Source organism: Xiphophorus hellerii, chromosome 1 (assembly GCF_003331165.1).
Source record: "Xiphophorus hellerii strain 12219 chromosome 1, Xiphophorus_hellerii-4.1, whole genome shotgun sequence".
NCBI lineage: Eukaryota > Metazoa > Chordata > Actinopteri > Cyprinodontiformes > Poeciliidae > Xiphophorus > Xiphophorus hellerii.
Genome location: NC_045672.1, coordinates 24064216 through 24076558, shown reverse-complemented (window position 1 = coordinate 24076558; position 12343 = coordinate 24064216). Strand labels below are relative to the sequence as shown.

At 37.4% G+C, this 12343-nt stretch overlaps 1 protein-coding gene across 9 annotated transcripts in view; it reads left to right on the top strand.

Annotated features, from left to right (window-relative positions):
* The window catches only part of LOC116730240 (synaptotagmin-2-like), a 72736-nt gene that overhangs the window by 45761 nt on the left and 14632 nt on the right, over nt 1-12343 (top strand). For all 9 annotated transcript variants that reach the window (XM_032579414.1, XM_032579581.1, XM_032579975.1 and 6 more), the window contains 2 exons: nt 9961-10172; nt 10502-10659. In XM_032579414.1, coding sequence (XP_032435305.1) covers nt 9980-10172; nt 10502-10659 — 351 coding nt within the window. In that variant the 5' untranslated portion in view covers nt 9961-9979. The remainder of the gene's footprint in view (nt 1-9960; nt 10173-10501; nt 10660-12343) is intronic.

Genomic DNA, 12343 nt, shown 5'->3' with positions numbered 1-12343 from the left:
GTTGTGAGATTTTTACCTACTTGCATTTTATGTCTGTATTGCTTCATAGTGGAAATAGAGGTTTGTGACTGTTAAATAGAGTGCAAATTAGAACAGGCAGCACTAGAGGTTCACAAGATTGACTTTTCAGAGATATTTTTGAATTAATTATATTTTTGGATGAATGCAACTTGACAGGTTATCAAGTTGCATAGTTGGTGTATTTGTTTTGTGTGTGTACAGGTAGATGTATTTCAGCATTTTACTAGATAATCTGATGATCTGCAGATTATTTCCCTTCCATCAAATCCTCAAAGAAAGCTCTATTTTTTGAGATGTGGTATTGTTGGAGAAATTGCTAAAAATTAGCGATTCACCTTTCACGAAAGCTAGCAGAGTTCTAACATAAATAAAAACTAGTATAAGGATCACAGACCATTGCAGCTCAACCACTGGTGCGGTGGAAGAAGTGCATGCTGTTAGATTTTCCTCCCATTGAAGTGAGAGCTTGAGAAATCAGGAAACCTCTTATTCAGTGAGTCTTGCCAACTTGTGATTACGTCTATTGGAGAAATATTTCCAGATTTCAAAATTTATAGCTCCTCTGTTGTGGCAGTTGTATTCCCAGTACCCAGTGTGGCTGCAGAGTGCAGCTTCAGTCTCCAGATCTACATCGAAACGCCCGTAAGAGGTCGTCTTTCTGAGGCAAAAGACAAAATCGCATGACAAAAGCAACAAGCCCCCTTGAGACATTTTATTATGCACAAGCAGGTGTACAATTCAAGTCCATGCAGACCTGGAGGAACTTGTGAAACTGTGTGTTCAGGCCACAGGTGAATTATTGAATTTAAATGGAAATGTTTAATTTCATTGTTTATATGTAATTACTGGGAAAAAAGTTACATGTAGTCAATCCACCCGCTTGATGTGTGATGGCACAATGTTGTTTCTCTGTTCAGCTTGTTCAGACTGAACATTAATTAAACTGAAAGAAAATTAAATGCAATTGAATATGTCGTTATTATTTTAAAAATACAGGTAAACCCTGTCAGTCAAAATGAAAGACAACAAAAACATCTGGCATAATCTCTGAGCTAGGTAGAGTTTGAATGCAGAACACCTGGAATAATAAAACCTACAAAATAATATATCCTAGCATGAATTATCCAGTACTGCACACATTAATATCGCAATAATTATTGGGATTCCGCATAATGTGTGGTGCTAGTTTAAAATAAGGTCTATCCCTTCATATTTTAGCCCCTAAACTAATTTGAGAGTAAATTATGAATTATAAATTTGGCCATTGCAATTACAGCTTGTTAAATTTCAAACCACCATCCCTTCATTTGCTTTGTCTGCTTTTCCTGCTTGCTATTGTTTCAGTGTGTAACAGATTAATCTTTGATGCTCTGACTACCTACTGGTTTCACCTCAAAATCTAGCGAATAGATTTAAGAGTAGTAAATCTTTCTGCTCATCTCATTCTCCACCTGAAAGGATGGAAGCAAATAGCTCAATATGACAAGCTGCTTCTTTAATACACCTTTTCCTTGAATTATTTCCGTCGCCTGAAAACCATTTTTCACTTACGGCCTCCTTTGCTCAGAATTTTCCCCTCTGATTGTTATTAGATGTTGCTTATCTGCGGTGGTGCAGGAGACCCTCTGATCGTGTCACATTTCCTCTACACAGTTTTACATGCAGATTGGGTCACTGTCTGCGTGACAGAATGATTAATTGGCCTATTGGGAGACAGGGGAAGGGGCCTTGCTGAGGGGAAGAAGGAGGATGTATGGCAACTGGCTGTAAATGATGCCTGAAGTGCCTCGGCTCATGATTCAAATCCTGGCGCCTCACTCCTCCTTTCCTAGTATCCCTCCTGATAATAGCTGAGTCACAGCCGCGGGTGAGAATGAGCATTGTTTTATCTATGCAAGGTTTGCAAATGAGCCTGTCTGCACCGCCCTTTGGGTCAAGACCCACAGAGGTGTACGAATGTGAGACCTTTTTCTCTAATTGTCTTTAGCAAGATGAAGCATAAAGTAACTTTCTGACATCCTTATCTCGGCCGCTGCCCTCCCATCAGCAGTCCCATCAGTAGGACATCGCGATGTTCTAGCATTTGTGGACATGGAGGTGTAATTGCCCTGATAGTATCACTGATTGATGGTCAGTTTTTCCTCAAGGATCTTTATAACGTTTATGTTTATCTGAAAAGCATTTGTGCTCCCCTCAGGCTGAACACAGTGTGCTATTTAAAATGTCCAGGCGTGGATGGAAGCATGAGCTGTTTTGCTGACAGAGTTAAAGTTCAGACGCTGAGTGAGAGTTAGTAAATGTCATCAGAAAGTAAGCCTGTAAAGTTATCCTACCATGAATTATTTTGTTCTGCTGCGAGTCCACTCTTGACTGAATGTTGCATCTTAATGTATTAGACGGTATGTGAAGCATTAACCTTTAGGAGAATGCCACTCTAAGAGAGCATGCTCTGTCGGGACCAATGCCCAGTTCACAGAGTTAAAGAAAGTGATTCACGTCAAAATGCCACTAAGCTTTATAAAAGAAAACATGATCATGAAGTGTTCTCCTATAACTTTTGACGAGGCTGAAGCAGAGAAATATGAGGCTATTTAACCATTATATACACTGTGTAAAAGGACTGGGTTGTTTCTTTGTTCATTCTTTATTCGTTTTTTGTATGATTTGGGTATGGTGAATTAAATGTGTAGATTTGCCCATGTTTGAGTTATTTTTTCTGTTGATGAAACCATTGATGAACCACTTCTGATTTTCTGGTAGAGTCCATAATATTTCCTAAGACTATTTCAGATTCAAGAGAAGTTCCCCCATATCAATTATTCTCTACAGTGATTAACGGTGGGCCTGAGGTGAATTTCTTCTTATTCATCATAATGTATGTTGCTGAAAGGCTAAATCTTAATGTCACCTGACTAAATCAAATAGTTCCAGTTAACACCCCGGTAGGGATAACAAAAAACTGGGCTTATTTACTTATGGCAGGAGAGTGCTTTCTCCTGACAACTCGTCAGCTGATGTGCAGCGTCAAACGGTCTGGTTAAATTTTCTTAACCTTCTCCCCTTGTCAGTCTGTCTCTCCCCCGCTCTCTCTCTGTTTATACACATATAATGTAAAATCAGAGCAAAACTATTTATTAAAAAGACTATACAATGTTTTTATTGCACACCACAGAAATCACCCATTCTAACATATTCAACATTCAGCATTTAGCATTTATGCTCCCCTCAGGCTGAACTCAATGTGCTATTTATTAAAGTACTAAAGCTCCAGATTGTGAAAACTGTGAAATATGTTAGTTAAAAGTTGTGTTTTAACCTTCGCAAAGGTTGTAGTCTGGGCTGTTTTCATTGATGTATTGAGCTGAAGACTTTTTGGTTAACAATGTCTTGTTCTGGCACATTGTTTTGGAACATGAGCTGCGACTTCAGCTTTGCCAAAGCCTTGTCATTTTTTGGCTCTCTGTCATGAAATGATAAAAGAGCTAGTGCTATGTAACTACAGTAGACAACCTTGAAGAAATATGTCTCTGTCATGGACTTAATATTTATTTAACTGAAAACAACAAATTATTTTCATTGTTCTATTTCTTCACAAGCCTCAAGTTCTCAAATTAATATTTTGCTTTCCATTAAATTTGGATAAGTTAAAAAGAGCTTCACTGTGATTACAATAAATTTGGATGTTCACAGTTTAGAGCACATCCAACTGAAAATAGTCTAGGAATATATTCAGACTTACTTTAGCGGACTCTCTCATCTTTCTGTGGTAAATAGCAAGCACTGCAGCCGTCAGTATCCACCCTGTAATCTTATTAAAATTGACTAAAATGACACCATTATGACTGCAGGAGCCCCAAGTCCATTTCAGTTGAAGAGAATTGCCCTGAAGTAGCAAGCATTCAGAATCAAAGCTACGCATTATCTCTAATTGAACCAAGTCCAGTTTTTCAGTTCAGCTCTTCCAAAGAAGGAATTTTCTCACTGATAGATTCTCTAAAATATTGCCTTCTTCGTTCTGTAGCTGCTCCAGTACACGTTTTCTTCTTAAATCAAATTCCAAAAGATCAGAGGTCAGCTGTGACTCAGTGCTAATAGAGCCAATATTTTCATCTTGTAGCAATCCTTAATGGGTGTTTCTCATAATTCTGAAACGTATATGATATACTTTAAATAGCTCATTGGGAATCAGATTATGAAATCACATAGTAGGAAAAATCCAAATGTTAATCATATCACATGCTCAATGAGAATTCTCTTTAATTGCTTCAACCTGAATCAAAGAATATGAAGTAAAGGGATTTCCTAATGCGTAGAACTTTGCAAATATCAGAATTAATGCAAATTTTCTAAGGAAACCAGTCCATATTAATGCAACAATCACATCAGTTAGACTTAGAGGAAATGAAGCTGCACAGTATGCACCACTAGTTCAGCTGGAGGCCAACCACTCAGCCCACCCACACATAACCCGTAATGTCACAGATGGCTGGGGCCTCTGCGGGGACTTGAATTATGTCACTGGGGACATATTATTTAGCTTTCTTTGCATTTTTTAGAACCCATATCACCCAGTGACTAATGACAACTTAGTAGCTATTTTTGTTGTTCATCTTCGAACACAACAGCATATTCACAGTGCCTAATATTCAATACTTAATTTGTCGCCCCAATGCTCCTAACCATTGCCCCGAGGAGCAGTCACGTGACTCTGGTCCCAATTTACTCTTTGTTACAGAGGCCATTTTGAAAGTGAATGGTAAGATGATTTTAGGCTTTGAACAAAGGAAGTTCCAATGGAAATATAGGTTATGATTTCTACTTGCACAGATCGTCCATCGGCCGACAGCTGCTTCAGACGCAACTGTCTGTGCTGGAGGGATACAAATGTGGCTGACTGGTTTTAGATAGGTAATTAATTGCTCTTTGTGGTGCTTGTTGTCATCTTGTAAAACAGCTGCATGGCTTTAGCTCCCCATCCTTAGGTTGTTTTGACTTGGAGCTGACGTGGATGTTAATAAGCTCCTGATAAACACCCACTCCCCCCCCCCCAACATACACACTCTCTTAACAAACTGACTTATGTGCCGCTTGGGATTTTCTATCAGTGGAAAGTTTAGTACACTGATCCGCTATCACATATACATCTTTTTATTGTAGCAGATTTAGATGCTATGTTAAACTATTTAATTCACATATAACAATCAGTTTCTCTCTTTATCAATCCCACTATGTGATTCCATATTTCATTTATAGAACCTGTAAAAGATTTTATATATCATTCAGATGTGTGATTTCTTTACCATAAATGAAATTAATTACACATGATCACATATATTTATTTTAACACTATTCTAACTCATAACCCAATCCTGTTGTGTTGCATCAACCAAAATAAATTACCATAAACACAGCAGTTTTATCACCATGGAGAAATACAACAGTTTCTATATTTAAGGAGAATTACTCTTATGTAAGTTTTATAATCGTTTCAACAAAAACAAACAAAAAAGCCCTCTATGTCAGTCTGATGAGGCTCACATTTTGCATTGTTATGTCACTGACTTAACTGATGAATTAAACATCAGGATAATAACAAAGTTGTCCACAATTGACATTCATTTGAGCATCACTCCTTCCTTCAATGTGCTCTTATCAGAAGTGTGACCAAGAAATCAAAGCAGAAATACGTATCAGTGCCACATTATAGCTAGATATTGGTGGTGTGATATCACTCTCATATATGCTGCTTAACAAATCCCTTTCCAGGTGAATGATAGTTGAAATTACAGTATGCAGATTACCTCGTATAGATTTCAGATAATACTTTGGCCATGGAGACGTACGGAAATCTTGATCTCGGTTTCTTAGCGTGGGCCTTACATTGTTAGAGTCTGAGTCATTATAGTTAGTTAAAATAAAATTGCTTGGCTGCACAAAGGAGCCTCAAGCATGAGCTGGCCCTTATCACAAAATCCACTGCTCAGAGTTGGATGGTGATTAAGCAGTTTTATCTTCGAGCAAACTGGATGTGGTAAACACACTTGAAAAGTGATTTTAATAGAAACAATACAAGAGATGTGACATTTCTCAAAAAAATAAAAATAAATTAAGTTCCACCTGAAAGAGTACACTTTAAAGAGAAGGATGGATTTTATGATGCTTTCTAAAAGCTTTATAGAAAAAACAATTTTGACTATATCTATCATCAAGAGACCAAAGATTTTCTCTGTGCTTTTACCCCCCTGTGAAACCAAAAGATCCCTTTGCTCTAAGGCGAAGCACAATGTAAATCTCATCAACTCTTCTCCTACAAGACCCTTGAAAATATCCTTCACAGACCTTTTAGATTAGCCAAAGCAATCTAAAAGGTCCAATGATGTTTTCAACCTGAATCTAGCCACCAAATGTATACAATGTTTTTAACCAGAACTCAAAGCCTTGCACACTGGCCGACTTTTCTGGGTCAATAAAACTACTGCTGAAGCTGGGAGCTTCCTTTTCCTCCTCCTGAGAGAGGAATGGAGGTACAGGATGACAAGATCAGAGAAGCAAATTGGTATGGAGAAAATAAACAGCCATTCAACTGTGGCATTTGAGACTAAGAAACGGACTTGTCCGTATAATTTGACACTTTTACTTCTTTTTCTCTTTTCTTTGTCTCCCAAACTCTAAACTGAGATTAGATATTAGAATTTTAGCCTGTGAAACACTTTCCCTTATGGCCCAGAAGAAGCCAGTACAACTTTAGATAAAAGTTAAAACCAGTTAACTTGTCCTTTACCGTAAATAATGCAATCTTGTTATAAAATCTCTTTTTTTTGTCTAATACAACCCCATTCTGTGTCCATGCAATGACACATAAATCTTAATCTTTAAATAAGATTTTTCCAAAGTTTCTTCCGCCCTAAACAAATAGTCTGAAAACTGAAAGCTAAAAAGATGCCTACTCAATTGTATAAATAGAGGTCTGAATGTAATTTAAAGGTGTTCTGGGTTGATGACATGGCCTACCTTAGCTTACACTTCAGCATCCTTGGTTTGTATAAAATATGATATGACATAAGCGGATGTGTAGGTTCTCAGTGCAGAAGACCATACAAACCTGGATAGTTTTTAGAGATTAAATGTTTATGTCATCTGAATATATGTTAATGTTGCTGCACATGTTTCAGCAGCCTCAGTGTACAGGACATTATCTATTTTAACCTTGGTTAAAAGATTAATTTAGGAGTCGCTTTTCAAAATCTGACTGGCTTATATATCTTTCTCTTCCTCTGTGAGTAAGTTCTGACGTTAAAACATGACTGATGATGATCATAAAATGGTTTTGGTCTATGTTCTTTTTGTCCTCTATGGAGGACGTAGAGGACAGACACAGCTGTTAATTAAATTGATACATTTTAATCTGATGGGGGGGACAAACACAATAAAATAGACATTTCTTCTTTTGTGACCTTTAAACACTGTCATAGCAAAGCATGAAATATAATTAAGGAACAAAAGTAGAGATTTATGTTTTTTTAAATAATCTCATTCTGAATATGATAGATTGTTTTGAGTAATTTTCTTCACCCACACAAAGTTTTATATTTTCTCTGTAGCAGAGTTCCCATTTCACTTTATTAACACAATACATTTACCAAGTAGTTTTATCAGCAGAAAAAATTTTTTTCCTCCATTTCACATTTTTGAAGATGTATAACCCAGTCCATGGCCCTGAACAATATAAGCTTATCCTTCCTGCTGTTAGCCTCAGTTTGAATAATTGATATGCAGCAATAAATAGAAATGGCATGTCTGGCAGCAACTTGAAAATTGGCACTTGAGAAATGGGAGATTCATCCTTTTCGCAAACCAACATGTTAAAAAATAAAATCAGGAGCCCCAATCATTTTGTGCTATGCCTGTCTTTGCTTTCTTTGCAATCATTCACTCAGCACTCTGAAGGTAGGCTGCTTTCAACTGCACTTGATATTTGGAGATATCTGGAACCACAAAGTGCCCAGTTTCAACTGTCGTTTAGGTTTGTGCAGATACTTAACCTATTTCTTGCTTGGCCAAACAGCCAAGCAGGTCAGATACTCATGGCTTAATATCAGAAACAGTATTGCAGAAAACCAAATTAGGTTTCACTTACAAACAATGCTTTTTCTCTGTTCTTTACCTGTGGAGATTCTAGTAATTTATCCCTAATAATTTTCTATCATAAATAGTGGGAACAAAAATGTTAATCATTGTATGCCCTATCCCTTGTGAAAGTGTTCAGGTAAATGAGCCAAAATAACAAGTTTTAGGAACTTGTAAATTCATTTTCATTCACATGGATGTTAGTGCCGTTGCAGGTTTCACCTTCCCTCCTGAGCACTTAGGTGCCTCGTGTCTATAATGACAAAAACCTATTAAATAGCCATTGGTATTTAAATTGCATACAACCACCAGACAATGCAGTTAGGGAAGTTTTCAGGTGTATTTGTGAGTATAATACAATACGGTATGATATATTGTAATGCTCCCCATCTCATTAGGGAAATTTGCCTTCTATTCAAAACAAGTCACTTAGCTAACCGGTAAAACAATATGCACAAAACAGTAACCAATTGTATTACTAATCATAGCCCAATGCAGGAATGCAAGCTACACCATAGATATTGCACTTACCTCATTTAAAAGAAAAACTGTGAGCTAAACCATTACTCTAGGATTTTGTGGGTATGGTTTTATGCAAGTACATCTTTTTTGAGTTCCTTTCTGGCTTAAAAAGTAGAGTTTGCAAGTTGAAGAATCTGCTGAAGTTACAACAGTAGCTGATTATAACAGGCAGAACACTAACTATCTGTTTAAATAGTTAGTGATTTAGATAGCTCTTTTTTAACATAACAGACAAATGTTGCCTAAACTTTCAACTTGCAACAACTACTCATTCCACGAGTGTCTGCATCAAGTAAAATTACTTTTAATTATTTCATATAAAGGGGACACTATTTTATAAATTTAGCAGCTGTTCAGGTCTAGGCAAATCAAATCATGCATATAAGCATTTGTTTAAATCTGTTTGAAGAACTTTGCTAGAAAATTTTGTGACTCTTTCCATTTGAAACTGAATTTTTTTTTCCATGTACCAAAACCGCAGATTGTATTGTTGACTAAAACTGAAAATCACTCCAGAATAACAACACAACTAACCTACCTCTGACAGTTGTTGCCTTTGTAGAAGCTACTGCTTCTACTGCTTCTACAGTAGAAGCAGTAGCAAATGTCTATGCTTCTTATAGAAGCATAACATCACTGCCTGGGATCTATTAGAGTTTGATCTAAAAAAAAAAAAAAAGAACGGTCTTGTGTAGATATGACCAATTCTTATGACTCATCTTGTCAGTTAAGTTACATGATGCATTGCATCACAGATGTGCTCCTCATTTCACTTTAAGCTAAAGTTGTTATAGGTTTTAATAAAACAAAACTGTAAAAATAGATAGACTCTCCATGCTATTTAATTTACGTTTACCTCAGTTAAACTGGTAAACACACACCAAAAATTATACATTTAATTATACATGGACCATCTCAATAAATTTGAATATAGAAAAAAATTATTTCAGCAACTCAGTTCACTGAGTGAAATGTTATATAGATTAATTACACATAGACTAATGTTTTCAAGACCTTTTTTCTGTTAATTATCCAAATAATTTTTCTGTGTAAAGCTAATAAAACATGGTTAATTTTTTAAAAGAATCAGATGTAACATCAGACTAATGGGTGAAAAAAATTCCAAAACATGGACTTGATTTTTTTAAAAAAAGGATATTTAATACTTACAAACAAGCCTCACCATAATGCATATTCTAATTTATTTAATAGAACTGCACATGTGTCGCCAAACTTCAAGTCTTTGAAAGTTTAATGCTGATAATTGTGTCTTTTCATGCTGTTTTTCAGGGACTGAGCAGCCTTAGTGATGAAGTTTAACTTATTCAAGCAAGAAACAACGCCTATGGTCGCAGCAAAACCAACGGGGGCCAGTGACTCGACTGTTACTCCAGCCCCCGTAGGGTTAGTCTCCGCTGGAAACGCCACGGAGCCAGTCAACAAGAACGATGCCTTTGATGAGATCAAAAACAAGTTCCTGAATGAAATCGACAAGATCCCACGTGAGTGCCAGGCAAAACCCCAAACTCTTATTGACGTGGCTCTCAACAATTATTTTGGAATTAGATTTTCTTTTTTGCTGCAGGCATCATCAGTCCTATAATGTCTTTATTTGATATTGATCACTGGCTGCTCTTCCTAATGGCAGGGAAATCTAATTTTCATCCAATCTAATTGCTAACCTTCCACCTCTTACTAAATCTCTGTGGCCTGGGGCATGACATGAAGCAGCCTAAATGATCACTTGGTCAGACTTCAGATTATGTGCTTCTCATTTTTGTTTCTGAATGGGGCTGTTCCGTCTTTGAACTGGTCTGTGTGTTTTCCTCAGTGCCGTCCTGGGCCATCATTGCCATTGCCGTGGTCGCTGCTTTACTGATTCTAACGTGTTGCTTCTGCATCATCAAGAAATGCTGTTGCAAGAAGAAGAAGAACAAGAAGGGCAAGAAGGGGAAGGGTGACATGGGAATGAAGAACTTAAAAGGAGAGGTATGTTTCACTGGCACAGGTTGCATCATAGCTAAGAAAATCTATATTGTTACTGCATATGAACCACAAATAACTGACCCACTCATGACCCTATTAGCTAATGTCTGTTGGGTTTAATGTGAGGCACTGTGGTGAAATAAAGATAAAAAGAGATGAGTCATACACACGACTCAGATAATTTATTACACTTTAGTGTACTTTAGTGGCATGAAGATATAATTTTTCTTCTTAAAGTAATTTAGATTACTGATTAGAAATGAACAAAGTTGTATACTGTGTTGATGTCTTTCTAACCCAGCCAATAATTTTTCACAGATTTTGATTGCACTGCTTGTCAATCATAATTATTTGTTTCATTTTCTCTTTCTTTCTCTGTTATTCAATGTATTTGTCATAAATGTTATCTTTGTTCTCTCTTTCATGTGGGCTTTGGGGTTTGAGTAAAAAATGACAGGGTCCTTGGTTGCACAGCCTCCTTTATGACTGCTTCTCTTACATTCAATAAAGAGTCGTTATCAAAAATTACTAGCTTGCACTAAATGTTGCCTTAGGACGTAAAAATTCAATTGTGTGCTGATGTGAATTGAACACAGTAAAAATCAGGTATTATAAAACATAAAAGCACACAACTGCACCCATAAGGAGGCTTTTCCATCTGTCATTTCCCTCACTCCCTGCAGAGCAGCTTACTGCATTTGCTGTGATTACCCTTCTTTGGTGTCTGCTGTGAGTTCAATCTCTTCCTTTGTCTCTGCTCTCCTCCTTCCTGCTTTGTGTCTTATGTGTGCTCCGTGTATCTTGACTGTGGTGGACTTCTCTGTCTACGGTAGGTCTGACAGCACACGGCACCCCTCTCTGGCTGCTCTGTGTAAGCACAGACCAGGGCAGGGCGGCGGCGGTGCTGGAGGGGGGTGGAAGGGTTGGGCTGGGCTGGGCTTGGAGGGGTTGGATTGCAGTGATGATGACAATGATTGCTATGGCTTCCCTAGTTTTTTGCAAGTTTTGGTGCTGCAGGTGCTTGAGGACTCGATGGGAACTATTAAGCTGCTTTGCAGAATCCACTAAACTGTTATGCTGCACCAACTGCCATGTCTTGACAATCCAGAGATTGCAGTTTTGTTTTGCTTTTTTGCAAAAATAAGTGGAAAAAAAAATCTATATATGGTTTGAAGTGAACATGAAACTCATCCTATGATTAAGCCTTTGAATGTTGAGCGCACTGAGCAACTCACTAGAGATCACTAACATGCATGTGCAAGGGTTAAGCTGGGTATTTGTCAAATATCAGCTGTAACTTTATTTACCTAAAAGCTCAAAGCAAGCTTCTGCTATAACAGAAGTCAATTGCTGAGCACAATCTCAACTGGTGTCTCACCAACCATTCCTCTGTATTTTGACTCGGGTATAAAATTTATTCCGTTACCTGGTTGTACAAGTAAGCTCCTTGTTTTACAACAGATGAATAGTCTGCATCTCTTGACAAAGACCAGCATATGCCCTTGCAGTAGGTTACCATTGAATGGCCACAACTTGACTTGAGAGTAACTTTCCTGGATGACCCATGCTGCTGTCTTACTAGGTGAAAGTCATTGATGCCCCCTCTTCCCTAAAGCTCTTGGGCCTCACTGAAGAGATATGGTGACCCTGAATGGATGCCTATATTAGCAATAAATAGAGGCCTGAA